General features: G+C 33.8%; 1 protein-coding gene across 1 annotated transcript; it reads left to right on the top strand.

Moving 5' to 3' along the window:
- Positions 1-3,222: 3,222 nt before the first annotated feature.
- Positions 3,223-7,560, top strand: LOC131652300 (LRR receptor-like serine/threonine-protein kinase HSL2). The gene is made up of 2 exons (XM_058922125.1): positions 3,223-6,598; positions 6,754-7,560. Exons 1-2 carry the CDS (start codon positions 4,027-4,029, stop codon positions 7,107-7,109), a joined length of 2,928 nt encoding a protein of 975 aa, XP_058778108.1. The 5' UTR covers positions 3,223-4,026; the 3' UTR covers positions 7,110-7,560.
- The last annotated feature ends 16,264 nt before the right edge of the window (positions 7,561-23,824 follow it).

The following is a 23,824-nucleotide window of genomic DNA, read 5'->3' as shown; positions in this document are numbered from 1 at the left end:
GGCCAGGCCGGCCTACAGGGGCCTATAGCCTAGCCTACTTAAGGCCAGGCCAGGCCAGGCTTATTTGATAAAAAGGCCAGGCTTGGGCTTTTTTAAAAGCCTATTTAATAAAATAGGCCAGGCCTAGGCTATTAAAAAAGCTTATAAAGCCTTGTAGGCCGGCCTATATTATCATATACATACATATATATATATATATATATATATATATATATATATATATATATATATATATATATATATATATATATATATATATATATATATTAAAATTAGTTTAAATAGGTTGGCCTATATATGCATATATATTAGAAAAAGTGTTAAATAGATTGGTAAATATATGCATATATATATTAGAAAAATGCTAAACAGATCGGTCTAAATGTTCATATATATGCGACCTATAAGACTTCTTAAGCAATATGAATTAATTGAAAACATTAATAAGAAATAGGCTCTTAAATAGGCTTTCAGGCCAGGCCAGGCTTTTAAAAAGGCCAGGCCAGGCTGAAAAAACGAGCCTATAGTAGGCCGTAGGCCAGACTTAGGCCTTGTAAGTTTATCGTAGGCCAGGCTCAGGCCTTATAAAGCCTAGCCTAGCCTAGCCTATTCCCACCCCTAATTGTAAAGAGTACAATTACGGAGGAGAGGATTTACGGACAATCAATTAAATGGACAAGCAATTATATGAGAAAGTTTACAATTATGTTTTTGAATATTGAAAATCATACACAGCTATGAATGATACACATTGTGTAGCCATTAGACTCTCACATTTATTAAAGATAGGACGGAAATAAGTTAAATTATGTTAGTTTTTATAAGGTCTGAGTCTATTTTACGATATATTTAAAAAGTCTAGTATGACTTGAAAGACTATTTAAAATGACTGTTTTTTATTAAAGTTTTTAATTAATTCATATTACTTAATAAATCTAAAAGACTAACTTTTATATATATATATATATATATATATATATATATATATATATATATATATATATATATATATATAAATATAGACCGACCTATAACGTTTTATAGAGTTTTTTAATAGTTTAAGTCTAACATATTTAATTAAATAGATTTTAAAATTAACTTAAATCTGACTTTTTTATTAAATTAGTCTGCCCTAATCTGACCATGCTAGATTATAGGTATATGTAGACCGGCCTATTCCTAACCCTAATTAAAGTGTAGAATCACTTTTCATTTATTATATGTTTGTTACATACTGAGAAGAAAGTTTGTTATTCACTTACAAACATCTATAATCAACTAAAATATACTTATGATGAGAAAGTTTATTAGAAAAAGTAAATTATATGGAACAAGCTTAAAGTCACATCTATGATGTCATGAAATTAATATGTAACAAATTTTATCTTTCTAAATACAAAGATATTTCTATCAAACTATACAATAACAAAATGCTTTTTGTTAAAATACAATAGCAGTGTTTTTTTTCTTCTATTTTTTCAAATACTCTCCTATAAGATTATGGTAACAATATAGATATAACCATGAGCTTGTTCCTCACTTCAGTGAAAGAAAATGTGCCTAAAGACTTTATTAGTGTGTTTGTATTCTTTGAAGAGGCAGATAAATTTTTTATGCTTTCTTTTGTTGACACAACTTTTTCTCTAACCAAATGGATGTGAACTTCAATATGTTTAATTATGGCATGTAAAATAAGATTATGTGATAAGTGGACAACACTCAGATTATCACAGAGTAGAGTTAGAGGAAGAAAGGGTGTTAACAACTCAATTAAAATAAATTCAAGTCAAAGTTGCTCACATGTGACATGTGTAAGTGCTTTATACCATGCTTTTCCACTTGATGTGGCTTCCAGTGGCTGTTTCTTAGAATTTCAAGACACAATATTAGATCTTGTGAGGCTTTGTTGACATTGAAGGCGATGTTAGATCTTCTGAGAGTTACATATTGTAATGCTTCTACATTAAACTTATATAAATGAACATCATTGAAGGCATTAGATCCATGTTTACTCAGTTACATGTAGTGTGCATGAGAGTAGGAGCACCATTAACATCTGCCATGTTTAATTTAGGTAGGAGATCATGATATATTTAGACTAAGTGAGGAGTAAGGAGCCATTAACTTGTATTCCGATTTAAATCCTTAGAATTAAAATATATGTGTATCTATGTGCTTGCATGTATAATTAAGAAATGATCCAAGATGTTAAAACTCATTGATAGCAAGAGTCAAGCAACTACTTAGCTTTGGTGAAAATATGGTTCTGATGATGACAACACTTCAAGTAGGAACAATACTACAAAATACATATCTTACTATGATTGGGAGAAAGATTCTACTACGGACGATGGTCTGTGGTAAAATAAGGTGTGGTTGTATGTTCGCTTTTTACCACCACGGGCTACCAGTCGTGGTAAAAAACAAAGTAGTGCATAGCATACCACTACAGTTGTATTAAACAGCCGTTATAAAAGGTTAAGGTCATGAGTTTGATACCACCACCAGGATTTTTTCAGATTTCAATCTATTTTACCACGGTTTTATATCCTAACCGTGGTGAAATACTTAGCGCTTAACATTTCACTATGGTCCTAGAATTCCACTGTGGTGATATATTTACTTGAGTTTATTATAACTTATGTTGAATGCTTATTTCGCCAATTACTCACTAATCATATACTTATGTTGATAAACAATAAGGTTTATCACATTATAACCAAACATATTGATGTGAGATTTCACATTATTAAAGAATTACTTTTATATGAACATATATTACTCGACAATTTTATACTTCTATAATGTAACTTATATGTTGGTCAAATCAATCACTAGTGACAAATTCAAACATTACTCCTAATACATATTTTTTAACATCTATTTGTTTCCACGTTAAAGAGAACAACTATGTATGTTTGGTCAACACTCTAATTTAAAGCTTCTTTGTTTTCACGTTGACTTTTCCTAAGAACACGAGAATTGTCTTTCTCAAATGATTTACCAAACACACCTAATGATAAATAAATGTTTGCACATCCTAATTCTTAGGATTTAGATGTCATACATATAATTATCATTGAAATTCGATATTCTCTAAGATGAAGATTGTTGAGTATAAAACAATTCGTTATTGTTCCATATTTGCGATATATATTCTTTTTCTTATATTAGTTGCTAATCTAACCATATAAATAAGGGCAAGTGGAATGGGAGTAGTGATGCTCATTAATTACCGTCCTTAGAAACATTATAAATGAAGGTGGAAAGATATAGCTGATTCTTCACGGCGACGCAGAGCCAGCCAGAGGGAACAGATTCTTCCCAACCATTAACTTTTGTTTTCTTTCTTTCAATATCCTTGAAAACTGAACATAAATTAATCTCACTTTCCCTTCTTAGAAAATTCACCATTCCTTATTCTCCTAACCAATATATTCTCACTCTAGCTACCTACACTTACAAAAAACAACACCACGTTCTTCTTCCCACTAGTATTTATTCCCCAATTACCACTCTTCAACTAAGAGACAACAACAACAACAACAAAGAGTATTGGTTCTCCCATACCCAATTCAAATAAACCTCACAAAACACTCAACAATGTTCATCAAATCATCTCCAAAAATGTTTCACACCTCATAGGTTGTCCCAAATTGATATCCTTACCCAATCCAAAAATGATTCTTCCTTTGTCTTGTTCTTCATTTCTGGTTTCTCATGCAAAATTCTCATTGCTTTTTCTCATTTTCAAAAGTAACCCAATCCATATCACTTTCCAACCTCTTTATCATTAATTGAATACACAATTTTCTCCCATAAAAACAAGACCACTTTTTTTGTTACTACCTCAACAACTAAAGTGAATCTTGTGAAGAACTGTCCCTATCTTCATGCATGAATAACAAAAACAATCTTCACGAGAAAAACCACTAACAAGTAACAAGTGTGTCACTTAAGTCTCAAACTCAAACTATTTCAAAAACTTCACCATTTTCATATCTCACTCTACCAAAACTCCACAACATGGAAAAACAAAAACTCATTCTCATTCTTATTTTTTCACTTCTATGTTCAAATGGAAACACCTTTTCACTCTCAAGAGACTACGAAATTCTTCTTCATGTCAAAAACACACAAATCAACGACCAAAACAAAAGTCTCAAAGACTGGCTTCCAAACACACAACACTATCCTTGTAACTGGACAGGAATAACCTGCGACTCACAAAACAGATCAGTTGTTTCCATCGACCTCTCCGAAATCGGTATCTACGGAGATTTTCCCTTCAACTTCTGCCGCATTCCATCTCTCCAAAATCTCTCCCTTGCTGTCAACTTTCTCGGAAACTCAATCTCCTCACATTCCATCTTACCATGTTCACATCTTCGCTTGTTAAACATCTCTGACAACTTGTTCGTCGGTAACTTACCGGAGTTCAACTCAGAAACCTTCCAACTAAGAGTACTCGACCTTTCTTTAAACAACTTCTCCGGCAACATCCCGGCGAGTTTCGGCCGGTTTCCTCAACTGAAAACTCTCATTCTCTCTTCAAACCTTTTCACCGGAACGATTCCTTCATTCTTAGGTAATCTAACCGAGTTAACTCATTTCGAACTCACCTACACAGAAACAATGAAGCCAGGTTCTATACCTTCAGAACTCGGAAACCTCACTAAGCTACAATTTCTCTACCTCTCCGACATAAACCTCGTAGGTAACATACCAGATTCCATTGGAAACCTTATTTCCATTGAAAACTTCGATTTGTCTCGAAACTCTTTGTCTGGTGAAATCCCATACACAGTTTCTGGTATGAAAAATGTGAAACGAATTATACTTTTCCAGAACAACCTTTCCGGTGAAATTCCACAAGGTTTATCAAACCTCACAAGTTTGTCTCTCTTAGACCTCTCTCAGAATGCACTCACCGGAAAATTTTCTCAAGAACTGGGTTCATTGAATCTTTCTATACTCCATTTGAACGATAATTTTCTCAGTGGAGAAGTTCCAGAAAGTTTGGCTTTGAATCCAAACTTGCTTAATCTGAGTCTTTTCAACAATAGCTTTTCTGGGAAGCTACCACGAGATCTTGGAAAAAACTCTGCTTTAAGAAATATCGATGTTTCAACGAACAACTTCATTGGAGAGTTACCTGAGTTTCTCTGTGTAAAGAAGAAACTTCAGCGACTTGTTACATTCAAAAATCGATTTTCTGGGTCTATTCCTGATGAGTATGGTAGCTGTGATTCCCTTGTTTATGTAAGAATTGAGAATAATGAATTTTCTGGTTCAGTTCCAGCGAGATTCTGGAACCTTCCGGAGCTTGATGTTGTGAAAATGGATCATAACAAGTTCGAAGGTTCAATCTCTGGTTCAATCTCTCGAGGAATCACGAAACTGATTTTATCTGCTAACAGGTTTTCCGGTGAGATTCCGGTTGGAGTCTGCAAGCTTGTTGAGCTAGTTGAATTCGATATTGGAAATAACCGGTTCAGCGGTGAAGTTCCTATCTGCATAACCGGTTTGAAAAAGTTGCAGAAGCTTGAAATGCAGGAGAATGTTTTCACCGGGGAGATTCCCGGTAATGTAACTGCCTGGACTGAATTAACCGAGCTAAACCTGTCGCATAACAGGTTCTCTGGTACAATTCCACAGGAACTTGGTAGTTTACCTGATTTAGTATACCTTGATCTCTCTGTTAACTTTTTAACAGGGAAGATTCCAGTGGAGTTAACGAACCTAAAGTTGAATCAGTTCAATGTTTCTGATAACAAATTGTCCGGTGAGGTTCCTTCCGTTTTAAACAGTCCAGTTTACTTGTCGGGTTTAACTGGTAACCCGAGTTTATGTAGCAATGTTATGAAAACCATTAGTCCTTGTTCAAAACACAAACCTTTTTCTGTTGTTGCTATAGTTGTTTTAGTTGGTTCTGTTGTGTTGATTTCCGCGTCTGTTTTGTGGTTCGTGAAGAGAAAGTCGAAGTCTTTTGTTGGAAAATCGAAACGGGCCTTTATGACAACCTCTTTTCAGAGAGTTGGGTTCAATGAGGAAGATATAGTTCCATTTTTAACCAGTGAGAATTTGATTGCAAGAGGCGGGTCGGGTTTGGTTTATAAAGTGAAGGTGAAAACAGGTCAAGTAGTTGCAGTGAAAAAACTTTGGAGTGGAAATGGAAGACAGAAACCTGAGATGGAATTGGTTTTTAAGTCTGAGATTGAAACATTGGGTAGAATTAGACATGCTAATATAGTGAAGCTTTTGTTTTGTTGTAGTTCTGATGATTTCAGAATATTGGTTTATGAGTATATGGAGAATGGGAGTTTAGGTGATGTTTTACATGAGGAAAAGTGTGATGAGTTGTTGGATTGGCCTAAGAGATTTAGAATTGCTCTCGGTGCGGCTCAAGGGTTGGCTTATTTACACCATGATTGTGTTCCTGCTATTGTTCATAGGGATGTGAAGAGTAATAACATATTGCTTGATCATGACTTTGTACCTCGGGTCGCTGATTTTGGATTAGCTAAGACATTGCAAATTCAAGGAAGTGAAGACGCTATGTCTAGAATTGCTGGTTCATGTGGTTACATTGCTCCCGGTATGTTTTAATTACTAATAATTTAGTATCTGAAATACGGACACTTATCGAAAATGTGTCTCGTATCTGATATATGTGATTGCCAGTGTCATCTTCGGTGTTTGTGTTTGTGTATGTATAATATAAGTGACTAACACCTAATGATTCAATTGCAGAATATGGCTATACACTGAAAGTGACCGAGAAGAGTGATGTGTATAGTTTTGGCGTGGTGCTGATGGAATTAATAACCGGGAAGAGGCCAAACGACTCGTGTTTTGGTGAGAACAAAGATATTGTGAAGTGGGTCACTGAGATTGCTTTATCAACATCTCATGAAGGAGTTCAAGATTGTGTTGTGACACAGATTGTGGACCCAAGGTTGAACTTAGACACTAGTGATTATGAAGAAGTTGAAAAGGTATTGAATGTGGCTCTACTCTGTACCTCTGCATTTCCAATTAGTAGACCTTCAATGAGAAGAGTTGTGGAATTTCTTAAGGATCATAAAGTAGCTCATCCCAAGTCATGAAATTCACTTGAACTTTGCATTGCATCACATGAAAGTGATGGAAAACTTTCAATTTTTGAAGGAAGTTTTCAACATAATCTCAATTAAGGACTTAAGTGATTGGTTACTCACTCACTTAATGTAAATCTTAGTGTATAGATGGTGTCTCTGAATGATATTTTGATCAATGTTAGGAAAGTGTCAACTAGAAAGTTACACCTATGTTGTTGGTGTATCAAATATGAGTACAAGATATTTAAAGTGTATGGTTATTTTAATGTTAGTGTGATTTTTCTGAGGTTCTGCAAGTCCTTAGCATGTCTTGATATGTATTTTTAAGGCAACTACTGGACATTAGAGTTGAAAATAGGTAAAGAGTAAACTGTTAAACACAACAAGAAACGTTCCTTCTAATTAGTGTAAACAATATTATATTGAACAACATCAATAACCAAACTATTTGATCTGTTTACGAAGTCATCAAATTTAAGTTTCATACCCTTATAATCAATTACTACTATTTCATTTTCTTGATGGGCTCAAGCTCTACTAAAACTTTCCCAAACATATATAGCACTAGGAGAATTTATCTTGCCGCCCCAGTTATTCTCCGCATCCCCAAACTTAATGAAAAAATTATAATATTTTTGCAAATTTTTTCAACCATTTTTAAAATTCACTCAAACATTCTGCAGATTTCATAATTTGTCCGCGATACCGGAAATTTCATGAATTTATCAAAAATGGTTGAAAAAGTGAGTTTTTTTTATCGAAAATTATAAAATTTCCGAAAGTATTTACCTGAAATTATAGAAATTCCGATATTTTTGAATCCATTTGAACCTGAAATTTCAGAATTTTTGGTAGTTCAAAAAAGTTTGAAAATTTCCGGAAATTTTAGAATTTCCGTTACTAGGCTATAAATTTGAAAATTGACGGAAGTTCACTGATTTTTTTTGCATTTTTTCATTTTACAACGAAGACCAGGGGAGGACGGCACCATTGGAGGCAACACTGATAGAGCGGCAGCCCAGGCTAGGGCTACTGAGGCAGAGTCTTCCTAACTACGGGCTGAACGAGTAGCTTCAACCGGTTCTCACCATAAACAGTTGGCTGAGCACCTCCAGGTCCGCGCACGCTGAAGTTGAGCTAATAGATTAAACGAGCAGCCCAAAGATGATGTTGAGGCTGTTCATGCTTATGAGGTGCAGGTTGCTGATGAGGTGGTCGTTTTAGATGCGGTACATGTTGCTGATGAGGCGGTCATTTCAAATGCGGTACCTATTTTTTATGAGCAGACCATACAATGATTTCTTAAGTTTGAAGACAAAAGTTGGATTTTTAAGATCTTCAAAGCCAGGAGGTTGGTGTACATACACTTCCTCAGTTATGTAGCTATTCAGAAATGCACTTTTAACATCCATCTGATGCAAGATGATGTTGTGATTGAGAGCAAAGGAAATTAATAGACGAATAAACACTAACCTTGCAACTGGTGCAAAGGTTTATTTGTATTCAATCCCTTCTTGCTGACTATATCCTTGTGCAACTAGTCAAGCCTTGTTTCTTACCACATCCCCCTTCTCATTGAGCTTGTTTCTGAAGACCCACTTAGTTTCAATTATGTGGGTTCTTTTGGGTCTAGACACAAGATCCCAAACATTATTTACATAAAACTGACTGAGTTCTTCCTGCATGGCTAGAATCCAATTTTTGTCCGACAGCGCTTCATCAATAAATGTAGGCTCTATCAGGGACACCAAACTTAGAAGCATCTCTTCAGGTGGTTTGAAAGATGATATAGTTCTAAGAGGTTCAGTCTTGTCACCCATTATCAATTCCTTAGAATGTGATAATCTCTAATTGTACTTCCTCATAGATGATTGTGCTTCAAGAACTTTTGGTTGAGCATCTTCTGAGTCTTTGACTTCTTGTCCTTCTATGGCAGCTTCATTACCTTCAGCGCCAGAATAGGTGATCTCCAGATCTGCAATCCTTTCAACTAGATTTGACTTTTCAAGGTCAAGCTTATCATCAAATCTAACATCGATTAAGTCTTCAACAATAAGTGTTTCATTGTTGTATACTATATAACCTTTTGAGCGTTCATAATATCCTAACACGATACAACTTAAAGCTTTAGAATCAAACTTGTTAAGATTCTCTTTAGTATTCAAGATAAAACAAGAACATCTAAACAGATGAAAATAAGAAATATTGAGCTTCTTGTTCTTCCACAATTCATAAGGAGTCTTACTCAGAATAGGTCTTATAGAGACTCTATTCTGAATGTAACATGTCGTGTTTACATCCTTTTCCCAGAAATACTTTGCCATGTTGGTTTCATTGATCATGGTCCTGGTTATTTCTTGCAAAGTTCTGTTCCTCCTCTATACAACTCCATTTTGTTGTGGAGTTCTAGGGCAGGAGAAATTATGGGAAATGAAATTCTCATCAAACAGCTTCTCAAAGTGTTTTTTCTCAAATTCTCTACCATGATCACTTCTAATCTTGACAATTCTGAGACTCATCTCATTTTGCACTTGGTTACAGAAGGTGGTGAACACATAATGTGACTCATCTTTGTGTCTAAGAAACTTCACCCAAGTCCATATGCTATAGGCATCAACAATGACTAATTCATACGTATTTCTATTGATTGACACAATTTTCACTGGTCCAAACAAATCAGTGTGCAGAAGCTCTAATGGTCTGGAGGTAGAAACAACATTCTTTGCTTTAAAAGAAGTTTTTGAAAATTTTCCCTTCTCACATGCTTCACGAATAGCTTCTGAAGAGAACTTCATATTAGGAAGGCCTCCACCATCCCTTTCTTCTTACTCTTGAGAGCTTTTATTCTTGGGCTTGTCCTTCTGAAGTTCAGGACAATCGTACTTGTAGTGTCCCGGATCATTGCACTCATAACAAGTGACTTCTTTGCCACTGGACCTCCTTTAACCAAAAGTAGACTCGAAGAGACCATCAATCCTTCTAGTACTTATGAACGTTTTGCCTTGATTTCTCTTCCAGAGACAATTAACCCTTCTAGACAGCAGTGACAACTCATCTTTATCTTCATCAGAATCTTATTCAGAATCCTCAATCTCTTTAGCTTGAAGAGATTTGGACTTCTCAGATCTTATGACAGATTTGAGCGCAACAAATTTGCATATTTTTTTAGTTTCATCCTGTTCTAGCTTAATCTCGTGACTTCTCAAAGAACTCACTAGTTCTTCTACAGAAGTGTTGTTCAGATCCTTTGCAAGCTTGAGTACAATTATCATAGGCCTCCATTTAGATGGCAAGATTCTGATAATCTTCTTCACGTGATCTGACATAGAATATCCTTTGTTCAGAACTCTTAGTACTGCAGCTAAGGTTTGAAACCTTGAGAACATAGTCTCAACTATTTCATCATCCTCCATCTTGAAGGCATCATACTTTTGAATCAAGGCCAGAGCCTTGCTCTACTTGACTTGATCATTTCCTTCATGATTCATTCTGAGAGAGTCAAATATAGACTTATCTGAGTTTCTATTTGTGATATTCTCATACTCTGTATAAGAAATAGCATTCAAGAAGATGGTTCTTTCTTTATGATGATTCTCATAACCCTTTTTCTGTTGATCAGTCATAGTTTTCCATTCAAGTTGATTCCCATTAGCCTCTATGGGATGTTTGCAGCCATCAACTGCCATATCCCAAAGATCAACATCATGACTTAGAAAGAAACTTTCTAGTATGTCTTTTCATTATTCAAATTTCTCACCATAATAAATGAGAGGTTTAGCATTGTAGTTATCTTTATCATTTGAAACTAAGCAGATGGTGATGGTGTAGGATCAACCATAGTGTTTCTAAAACTCGTCTGGATCTTTATCTGACACGGTTAAGTGTTTGATAATAATCAATACCAGGCCTAGAGCTCTGATTCCAATTGAAGGTGCAAGAAACTCAAGAAATGGGGGTTTGAGTTTGAGTTGCTCCAAATTTATTTTTATCCTGGTTCACTATTAACTAAGTTACTACAAACCATCCCGCAAGGTGATTTGCCTTATCAACAAGGACTTAATCCACTACAATCAACCGATTACAGACAACCACAATAAGTTTAATCAACCTTGTTGACAACCCCAACAAGTTTTTCGATCCTTATTGCCAATCCATAATGATCGTAGCCAAAGTCTTCTTGAGAATCCTGACTATAGATATGCTTCTAATAAGCAGATTACACAATGTTTAAGTACAACAACAACAACAAAATGTTCATAGCTAGATATGAACAAAAATTCCTTGCTAAAAATACAGAAATATACAAAGAATATCTCAAAAGAGTTTCTGCAACGCTTTAGCATAGTTTTGTATAACTAACTCGTTAATTTCAAATTCTACCAAGTCCTCCTTTTATAGCTGAAAAAGATATCCATTGGAGGGTAGAATAGGAAACATAAAACCAGTTGTTTTATCCCTAATATTCATGGTGGGAATGGTAGACAACAAGTACAAAAGGTATGTCCTTACACCACCCTATTAGAGTAGTGGTCACAATGTACTTTGTACTTTTATACTCATCATCTCATGCAAGCCAGTATTGATCTTTATCTTTTATTTTTTTAGAGGATTTCGATGTATGTTGATGCAGTATGTTGTGGAAGGATCAAAACTTGAGTCTTCTTAGCCTAAGTCCTTGGAGTCTTCAAAACTTGTTCAGCAGAACCTTGTCTTCAGAATCTTCGACACTTGATCTTCAAAAGTGGAGTCTTCAGATCTTCATAACTCATTCAGCAGAACCTTATCTTCATCATCTTCAGAAATTTGGACAACAGAAGCAAAGCTTTAGAAAGTCTCCAAAGCTTCCTTGCAAAGTCACGATCAGAAGCTCTTGTACTAACGTTACTTAGAAATTTTGCATGAGAAGCATTCCAAACTCTTTACTTAACTTTGTAACACATCAAAGGTATTCTTCCAGAATGTTGAGTTTAGAACCTGATGGCATCACACGCCTTCTTATCAGAGTCAGAACCTGTTTAGCAAAAGCTACACACTAGACAGAAACCATTAGAGTACACAATTGTTTTCTAAGATACCATGTAAAGTTATCATCAAATCTCAAGGTCATATCCAGAACCATTCTTATTCTTACAAGTGTCACTGACCACTGAGATATTGATGTAAATATTGTTTTTCTTGAATAGTGTTAGTTTGAGAATAGAGTGTCACTAACCACTGAAATGTTGATAAACATTTTGTTTTTCTTAATTAGTGTTAGTTTGAGTAAATGGCGTTACGTACTAACCACTAAATTGTAGATAGAAATGTTATTTTTCTTGGAATTTTATTTTTCTTGAATAATGTTAGTTTGAAAATATGTTGAATGTATGTTCTTAGAAAGTGTACAATGAGTATAGTATAGTTCATATGCATTAGGTGCCTTGGTAGAGATTTGTTGATTGGAGTAGGATAGTTCTTAGTTTACACAAAGAAGGACGATTCAACCAACACCTCTAATACAATATCTACTACAACCTATGATAATACTAAAATTAAAAGAAAAACTAGAGGTGCCACAATGTTGGCCAGGGTAACAAAAGCCCATGAAAGCGGTATTCGCTTTCTGGTTGATTTTTGTCTAAGAACTGATAAGGCTTATCGTGAACATGCTGATAGTTTTAGGGGTTATGTGTCAGTACAAGTTAGAAGCAAAGTCGCCATTTTGATTGATAATTGGCACGAAGTTGACGATGATTTGAAACATCAATTTTGGACCAATATTACAGTATTTATTTTGAATTATATGATTTTTTTACAAGTATAGTTTTTTTGGTTTAATACTAATATCAACTCTATTATGTAAATGTATGAAGTGTTTATTGTTCGAGAGGATGATATGCTGAAAAAGAAATGGATTGGATATGTTGGTGAGGGTTAAAGGGGCTTTAAGACACAACACACACATGATTATATTAAAAATCCAAAGCGTAACTTAGAGCCTTCATACGTGATTTATTCATATGTTAATAAGAACTTTTAGAAGGAGTTTGTCAAGTCTCACACCACTCTTGAATTATTGGCTAAGAGCCAAAAAGGAAAGGAGAATAGAGTAAGAAATATCTATCCACATAGATTAATTCATGGAGTATATGATAAACTGGAATAAATAATGATTAAAGAAAAAAAAAGAAAACAAATAGAACTAAAGCTTGGAGATCCTTCTAGAAGCCTTCATCGTAACCCATCTCCACCATCACGCAGTGAGAAATGGAAGAGGGAACTTCAAAGACTAGGAGGTGACTTCGCATTAGAGGCTACACACGAAGTTGTTGAAAAGATTGTAAGTAGATATTTTTTAAACATTATTTATTTAAGTTAATTCAATTTGGTAAAGTTTAACTTTTATATGTGTTGTAGGAAACTGGTTGAAAATCCAAAGATAGTATCTTTGTTCCATGAAAACGTCATGACATCTTGGTAAAAACGATTGGAATAGAGGAGCATGATGAGTGTGACCATGGTCTTGGAAGAGGCGTCAGCTTAAGGTTATTTTTTGGATTATCACAAACAAGTAAATATGTATTCTATAAGAAACAAATTGAAGAGATATTTGATTAAAGGGTGGGGAGAAACTAGAAGAAGTATTAAAATTGGAGCGGGAGAAGTGAACTCAGAAGGCACTAGAGAAGTGGACTCATGAGGCGCGGGAGAGAGTGACTCAAGAGGAACATGAGTGGGTGCATCAAGAGGAGCGGAATAGGTTGTTGCAGGAGGTGTGGGATACATTTCACGAGGAGCTAGTGAGGTTGACTAAGAAGGAGCAAGAGAAGTTGACCGATAAAATGCGGGAGAAATATACTCGTGATGTGATTGAGGTAAGTATAAGTTTGATTTAAAAAATTTGTGTTGTATGTTGTTGTTATTGTTTGTATATTTAAATTAATGTATTGTGTTTCAATTGTTTTTATGATGCAACAATAAAAATCAATGGGTGTATTCATCCACCCAAATTCAAATCACTGAATCAGTTCGACATAATTGTGAAAGTTATTATGGGTGGTGCAAGCATGAAAGGTAGTTGTTCTTCCCCCACAACACCATATTGACACACACTACCTCAATCAGATAACATACAAAGATGATTGGTTGGACATAAACGTACTACATTGTTGGTGCTAGTAAGTACAATTTTCATGGTGATTTCAATATATATTCATTGTTCTCATACTTTAACATCGAGATTTGACTTTTGCATTAACTTTTAGGTCCATACATGAGATGTGTGTTTAAAGGGACTTAAATAAGTATTGTTTCTTAGACCCATTCAAAATTCAATTTAAACAATCGGAGAAAATACTATCCAGACATACATAAAAAATAAGTTGATTGATGAGAACAATGAATGTTACATGGGACCGTTTTACCATGCGTAAGTATAAATTAATATGTGTTTTCTTTTATAAATCAATTTTATACACATTCTTAATTATTTTGAATGTTTATGCAATTCACATCGGCAACTAGTTATTATATGTCTGAAGCAAAATATTGTATTTATATTATGCTCGTTACACTGTGACCTTGGTTCATCGATGCGTGACATTTTAAGCGCGTACGTGATATTATTTGTACTATTCAAATTTTACCTTTAGTTTTGAATAGTTTTTATTCATGTTTAATTTTTAACGACATCTAGAGTTATGGAGAGAGACAATTTAGTGCATCGTAAAATAAGAGGTAAAAATTCAAGGTTCCTTTTCCCAAAAGTAAGTATTACTTGTGCTTTATGACATTATTTTATTTTCGCTAATGTAATATATGTGCTTTGTATCTATTAATTAGTAAATATATGAAAAGTTTTTTTAGTCGCGAAAATAACCCGACAGCCATTCGTGTGTATATTATGTTATGAAACATATGTTTCGTATTGTCTCCGAAGGCATTTTTAGTTCATAGGTTAAGGTATTAACTTTATCCATATACATGTAATTTATTTATATTTGTTAAGTTAATGTTGTTGTTGTTAGCTTATCATAATTTAAATTTTGTTTAAATTATAGGTGTTTAGCGATCGAACACCATTCCCAAAGAAGATATATATGACATCTAATCATATTGGTTTGGTTGCTTCCTATCTTTTTATGAATTTTAACAACACTAGTTTTTCTTGGTTGTTGTAAACATTGTGTATAAGTTTTTTGTTACACGTGTATTTGATTTTGTCATTATGTGATTTTGTTTTAAAATATGTATGGGTTTTCTTGGTGTACTATTTTGGATATGTGTACATTTAGTTTGTTAATAATATAATTTGGTATTCATTTATATTTAGTTATATTCTGTTATAAAATAAAATATTATAATTTTGCACAAATTTTATATATAGTTTATGTGTAAAAAAAATCCAGGTCAGTCAAATTCAAATTTAATAATAAATTATAATTGACAAAAATAGGTTTTATCCACTCGGTTTTAATTTCAAACGGGCATAAATATTTTCTTTTTCCATTGGATATTAACAGAGACCGAGAGGTATGTGGTGTGCGCTTTATAGTTTTGAAAAAAATGCTATTGTTGGGGATTAAACCAATGACCATTATAACTTTTCCTTGTAGAACAAAAACTGAAGGGTAAAATAGCAAGTTTTCATGACCCCCTTCGTTATCTCGCATGTGAAACCGAGGTAAAAATGTCTTTTCCAACCGAATTAAAATGCGTTTTTTAAAGTAGTGATGTAATAAAAGTGGTCTAAAAGGAGACAATGTGAAACTGTGTGCGAAAGAATAGCTAGCAGCATGTTTAGTCCGTAAATGTAGTTCGTAATCTAGAGAGATTAGATAGAGTCATTGATCCCTTAAGATAGGTTTAATGTAGTAAATACTGGTTGGTAGGTGTCATCCTCTAAACTATCCATCTCTTGTTGACGTACATGAGACGCAAAGCAAATATGCTAGTATTCTCGCATAGTAGGAGGTTGTTGTACCTCGATTCCCTTGAGTGGAGTCTAGTCTCGCAAGAGTTAGGACCCATAGTGTCATAATAACTCTGGATAATCCCATTATCCGAGTGGACTTATAGTTTTAGTAGGCGACTTAAATGAGATAATAATATCTCACCCCATTATTGTTGATTATTTCATATGAGCAGACATCAGATAAAGGAAAAAAGCAAGATGACTTAAGGAGCTGGAAGATCTTCCTTACATGCATTGTTTTGATGTGTATTTTATTATTAACTAGTACTTAGACCCGTGCGAGGCACGGGTTAAATATTTTTTAGATAAAAAAATATTTTAAAAACACTTATAATTTAAAAATTTTACTTACTATAAGATTACTATTTTATTGATAAAATGTCATTGTTATTAATAGTATACATAAAAAAATAATTTAACTAATTTTTTTATAAAAAATATATAAATTTGTTCATATTCTTTTAGGATTTTTAAATATGCATTAATGAACATTTTTTTTTCATTTGTAATTCCTAAGAATTATTTTGACAATATACATAAATTATAACACTAATCAATAATTAGAATTTAATTTTATAATAATGATCATTAAATATCTATTGATTTTGTAATCAATTGGTGTAAATTTTTTTTATTAAGTACTTAAAAAATCTAGCCGTTTGTATTTGAATATTGAAAAGACTATAATTAAACCTAAACTTTTTTTTTCAATCTACACATTTAAGGAACATATAATTGACTCATATATAATAAAATAAAGTAGGCTAAATTACAGTTTTGGTCCCCCTATTTTGGCCAACTCATGAAATCAGTCCCCCTATTTATTTTTTAAACAGTTTTAGTCCCCCATGTCCATTTTTCATTCAAAAAACACTGTTGTGTATTATTTTTTAGATACATAGCATACTTTTATTGACTTGGAATAAGATATATTAATTATTGACGATGTTTTCCTCCTTTAATCGTCTTCTCTAATCGTCGTCTTTTTCTCTCAGCTTGCTCGTTCATCTCTTTCATTCTCCAAAAAACGCTCTCTACGTTCTCTCTCGTTCAGAAAGTATCCCAGGAATACAAAAAACTGAAAAAAATCAACATTTTTGGGACGAAAAATGGACATGAGGGACCAAAACTGTTTAAAAAATAAATAGGGGGACTGATTTCGTGAATTGGCCAAAATAGGGGGACCGAAACTGTAATTTAGCCAATAAAGTACTATAAAGTTAATAATAAAATTATTTTATGTTATTTTTAAATTATATTTAAAAAGAATTATAGTGATAAAATTATTTGATTTATCCTCTATGATAAATAGTAGAAACTAATTTACCTAAAGATATTATTCATCACAGATGGAAAATACTAAGTGAATATTGATCATAAATTTCTAAAATTATAATGTTGCATAAAAACTAAGAGTATGGATATGATTATAAATGACAAAAGCATATATTGTTATTCATAAACAATTATCAAAACAAACACTTTATTGCATAGTAATGTAACATATATAAATTGCATTAAAATACATATAACATGGTTATCTATAATACTTTATCCTAACTGAAAATGCAAAATAAAAGGGATGAAAATTCAATCAATTTGTTATACACCGCATACCATGTGCCATAAATTACACATTAACAGATTACAATATACAGGGAAACACAGTTGCCATGCTTAGACACCCCCAAAGAAAGTAGAGATTTGGTTAATGCAAGGTCATACTGAACACCTGATTTTGCTTTCCCAATAGTTGACTTTCGATGTGCCACACGACATATGGCGCCTGCAAGGATAAATTTCATTACCCGTTAGCATTAACACTCGATTGAAGGTATCATCACATACCTAAGGTTCCATGACATATGAAAAATTAGCATTACACAAAATATATATAAGGCAATCCATTCATTTTAAGAAACTACTCACATAAATGGAAATTAAAACTGAAAAATGTGAGAATTCAATTCAATACCTCACCGACACAATACTCCTTGTTGACAAAAACCACAAAAATAAAAGAAAAATAATAAAAATTGGGCATCGTCGAAGCTCCAGTGTTTATAAAGTTTGACTTTGATCTGTGAGGAATCTGAAACATCATTATATATTAGAATGAATATAGTCAGTTGAAGCATTCATCCTGAAGAGAGAAAAATGAGAGGCAATGAGTATAAACTATAATTAATTGATTGAAATTGATTGAAATACATATGAATGACATTACAAATTTCATTATATTTATGAACATAAGTTGAAGATTTCAAAAATTTCTGTTCATATGAAGGAAGACAAAACATTCTTCACTCCTTAATGTATCCAGAATCACCACATTCACTCCCCTTTCCAAAAGAATTTGGATTCCAATTCTCACCAAACTCCTTGCCCCTTCTATGTCCTTTCTCGATAAAGCCTCCATTGTAGGAATTAGTATGTCTTCCTCGGTCTCTTTGTCTAGCAATACTACATCAAAACCATGCAAAACAAAAACTTAAAACTACAAATAATACTAACCTTGCAAGGTATTTGGAATACTGATTGACATGAGAGAAAGAGAAATACAAAATCTGCGACGGTTGGTTCATAGCCCTTTCCATCTTATACGAAAAATTGAAGATCCCATTCAGATTCACCTCGACAGAATGAATCTTGTAGCTAACAAACCGAATGATACCTTCGAAGTCATTGATCAGATCCGTTATCGAAACGTGGCTCTTCCGATGAATTTGTCGCTGAGGATGACGACACCGTCATGATGAAACTCGAAACATAGGAAAATATCAGTGGGATCTGAATTTGAAGAGAGGAAAGATAAATCGAAACGCATATTGTGGTTCCATTTGGGTTGATTCCATCTTCGTCGGAGTTTCTGTACGTTAGTGTTCTTTGTAGCTGTGTTTGTTGGTTAAATTGAGGTTGATTATGTGGTTGTCTGGAGTTTTAGCGTATTAAATATGAAGTTTTAGTTAGATGTAACGTTTTAATAATGATTTTGCATAGGTAATGCAAGACACAACTAAACTTTTGATTCTCTGCACGTGAACAAAAGGAGTACTCAATTTAATTTGCCTTGGTTTGTGGTAAGCATGCAGTACATTCAGTATTGATAATAGAGTTAGTAGTAAAAAAATTAATGATGGTTAGACAAAACATTAAAATATTCAAAAAATTTAAATAATTTTGAAATAAGGAATGTGAATAGTTTTAATTTGGTTAGTTTTTTGAAAATGATGGTAATCAATTTTATTATATTAATAAATAATAAAAATAGATTATTATATTAATAATAGATTTAATAAAATAAATATAATTATAGGCGACTTAGTAGGAGGTTGTTGTACCTCGATTCCCTTGAGTGGAGTCTAGTCTCGCAAGAGTTAGGACCCATAGTGTCATAATAACTCTGGATAATCCCATTATCCGAGTGGACTTATGGTTTTAGTAGGCGACTTAAATGAGATAATAATATCTCACCCCATTATTGTTGATTATTTCATATGAGCAGACATCAGATAAAGGAAAAAAGCAAGATGACTTAAGGAGCTGGAAGATCTTCCTTACATGCATTGTTTTGATGTGTATTTTATTATTAATAGTTGTTCAGACATGTCGTATTATGAATATACTTGAATATATGTATATGTAATCATATACTAGTGTCATCTTTTGTAATATTGTATTATGTTTTAGTACCAATATTGACAGTCGAAATGTATACCTATCCTGTTTTGGTTGTTGCGATAATAAAATAAAATAATTTCAAAAATATTTCATGCCTATATTTAAAAAAATAGAAATCAAAATATTAAAGTATTGACCTTTTTTTTTTTTTTTTTGACGGGAAAAGATTAATTCATTTCATTAATAATAATATTCTGGATACATGTTGGAATTTCAAAGAAATTATGAAAACTAGCAAAAGATGGAGCCACCCGTGCCAGAGCATGAGCCACTTCATTAGCTTGTCTTCTAACGAACTTAACATGAGAGTTCCTAAATAAAAGAGTCATCAGGCGATTACACTCGCCAGTAATAGCACCAAAGTCCGAATCATTTGAATTCGGATTAGTCACACTATCCACAACGCGCTTTGCGTCCAGCTCGAAGTCCATATTGTCGAAACCCAGCTCATGAATCCACTTGATGGTTTTGAGTAGACCAAGAGCTTCCCCAATAGCAACATCCGTACAAGGCGAAAACCAATCAGTTCGGGCAACAATAAACTGACCTGTATCATCTCTAACGCAAGCACCGATACCCACTTTGTTATGAGAGAAGGAAGCGTCAATATTACACTTAAGTCTACCCCTCGAAGGTTTTGCCCATCGGATGATGGTTACCGGGGGGTCGATACTACTGCTGTTTGGGTTAAGTTGCTGAGCCTCTCTCCACCCTGTCAATAACTGAAAGGCACGCTGACAAATAGTGTTCGGCGGATCTTCCACATGATTCCACACAAGGTTGTTTCTTCCTTTCCAGATACTCCACAGAGTAACTGAGAAAATCGCTTGTTGATCTTTACTAGATACCTGCAAAAAGGAAAAAATCACAGATGCAAACGTATCCCCATTGCTAAGGATCTGCTGCAGCATAGACCAAAGACCCACTTGAATCCAACACTCAATACTTTTAGGGCACTGAAGAAAGAGATGATAATTGTTCTCCTCACCAGCCCTACAAGCGACACAATTTGAAGGGCAAACAATTCCTTTATCCAGGAGTCTTCTTCTAGTAGGCACACAATCTCTACATAAACGCCATAAGAAATTCTTAACTCTTGGGGGGGTCCTAATGTTCCACAACAGATTCCATCTCCCACTGATTCTAAGGTGAGAGGTATCAATAGCATCAGTGATACAAAACCTATAAGCACTCCGAACTGAGAATTTACCATTAGCCTCATGTTTCCAAATTAACTTATCAGTACGAACCGCAGTAAAGAGGGGTGTATTCTGAATCTTCGCAGATGCTTCGGCCCCTACTAGAGGAAGGATAATACCCTGGTTCCAAGACTTACCAATCGGAGACATCAAATCAGATACCTTGAGGTTGTCCACTATCAGATTGTTAGACCAAGGATTAGTCAAAGAAGAACCATCGGCCAGCCAGAATGGATCCCATACCGAAATATTCTCTCCTGACCCTATACTCCATTTTAATCCTCCTTTGAGCACGAATTTAGAGTTCCAGATGCTACGCCACACATAGCTAGGATTATGGCCAATATTAGAATCGAGAAAATCACAATTCGGAAAATACCTGGCTTTGTAAAGGCGGGAAACAAGGGAATCTGGCATAGATATGAGTTTCCAAGCTTGCTTACTTAACATCGCGAGGTTGAAAGCACCGATGTTCTTAAACCCCATACCCCCTTCACTTTTAGGCATAGAAAGTCTATCCCAAGAAAGCCAGTGAATACCTTTTGCTCTATCCCTTTTATGACCCCACCAGAATCGATTCATCATCTTCTCAATCTCATCGGTTAAGGATGATGGAAGGAGGAAAAGACTCATAATATAAGATGGAATGGATTGCAACACTGACTTGATCATAGTCTCTCTCCCTGCTTGAGACAAACTTCTGCTACTCCAAGAATTAATTTTCCTCCAAATTTTGTCTTTAATAAAATTAAGAGCTGATTTCCTGTTTCTACCAATCATAGAAGGAACGCCAAGATAATTACCCGTGCCTAGAACCTGTTCGACTCCTAGTAGCGTAGCCAATTCAATCCTCGAATCAGAATCGACGTTTCTACTACAATAGAATTCAGATTTAAGGAAGTTAATGGCTTGACCAGAGGCTTCCTCATAAGTAGCAAGAATATCCTTCATGACAGTAGTCTCAGCAATATTAGCTCTGAAAAACAGGAAGCAATCATCTGCGAATAGGAGATGGGAGATAATAGGAGCATTCCTGCAAACTTTAACACCATGAATATCACCTCTAATTTCAGCTTTTCGGATAAGAGCAGTAAGCCCTTCTGCACAAAGAATAAAAAGATACGGGGATAAAGGGTCCCCCTGTCTCAAACCACGACCGGGAACAAAATGAAATCGCGGTTAACCCTGTTATTCTATCTATCCATATTTTATAATTGAAAAAAATTTAATTTCAAACATAAATTTAGTTTAAAAAAAAAATTCTGTCAAATTCAGAATAGTTATGTGTTTATGGATACGGATTATGATGTAATATCTATTTAAAATTAACATCAGAGAGTAGAATAATTTGGATATTGAATTAGGAAAGTGGAGTATCGTGGGAAAGAAACACTTAAGTTACTGATATCTGTTGTTTGCTTTCTTTAATATTTTCAACTTATTTATTTCATTTGTAGTCGGATTTTTCTTTTTTTTTGGTTTATTACTACTGGTTTAGTCCGGTTCGAAGTCAGTTCTGATATTAAGTGGTTTCAGCTAGGGGTGTTCGCGGTGCGGTTTGGGCGGTTTTGACGAAAAAAATCATCTGAACCGTAAGAGAAAAAATCGTGCGGTTTGGTTTGGTTCGGTTGGCTTTTAAAAAAAATCCGAACCAAACCAAACCAAACTAATGCGGTTTGGTTCGGTTCGGTTTTTTATAAATATTTTATTGAACCATACATATACATATAGATGACAACATAACTTTATATTTAGACATCCATATACTATCAAATAACAACAAAACTCGTCATATTTTGACAACAACTTTCTATTTAATTTGTAAAAATTAAATTAGACAAAAGTGGAATAATAATAAACATAAAATAATAGTATAAAACAATATAAAAATTATTAGAATGAAACAAAAAAATAGAAGAGACGAGAGATTAGTGAAGGTGAAAAAGAAAAAATAAAAGAGTTGAATGATTAGAGAAGAAGATGTGCGATAAAAACGAAACTGAAATAGAGAACATTTGCATAGAAATGAGAAAGTGGAAAAGAAAGAATATAAGAGAGTAGAAATTATAGAAAAAGAGGAAAGATGTATGTGGCAAAGAAGACGCGCTAATGATATTAGAGATTTGAGAAGATCGGGACTAAAACCATGTGTGTAAGGATGAGAAAGTTGTTCGTAATCATAAGGTTAAGGTATTATAAATTTAAGTTTGGGTTGAATGTGAGTTAAGTAAAAGTTAGGTTCTAACATAATGCGGTTTGATTCGGTTTGGTTCGGTTTAGAAAATACAAACCGCAAACCGAACCGTGCGATTTTGTTAAAAGATGACCCAAACTAATCCGAACCAAATGCAGTTTTTTGCGGTTTCGGTTTGGTTTGGTTTGGTTTGCGGTTTTCTATTGGGTTGGTTTGGTTTTGAGCACCCCTTTCAGCCCCTTTTTTATCGTAGTTGCGGAGAATCGAACCGTGATTCTCCCTACCAAGTCTAGCACCAATCACCATCGATTTAGTCTGATTTCATTTTTGATTGTGATATTATATTTATTTTTAAAAAATATCTTATATTTATATTTCAATATTCTAGAAAGAGTATATTATCGATAACATTGGTAACGCTTTCCTTTTCTTAAATACTTACTCCTCTTTCAATATTTAACATTATATCACTTATATTTAATTCTTTCAATTTTTTCTCAATCATATCTAGAATAACTATACACGGCAAAACCCATCTACCAAATTTTTTCCATTTTTGCTTTATCGTTTTAAAACACAAATATACTTTATATTCAATATTATAATCCTAATTTATAATTAAAAAAAACACCAAGTCAAACATTTACACACAGTCTCTCTCTCAATCTAAATCTTAATTATAAGTACGCATCAACAC

Source organism: Vicia villosa, linkage group LG2, assembly GCF_029867415.1.
Source record: "Vicia villosa cultivar HV-30 ecotype Madison, WI linkage group LG2, Vvil1.0, whole genome shotgun sequence".
Lineage (NCBI taxonomy): Eukaryota > Viridiplantae > Streptophyta > Magnoliopsida > Fabales > Fabaceae > Vicia > Vicia villosa.
This window is presented reverse-complemented; position numbering and strand designations above follow the sequence as displayed.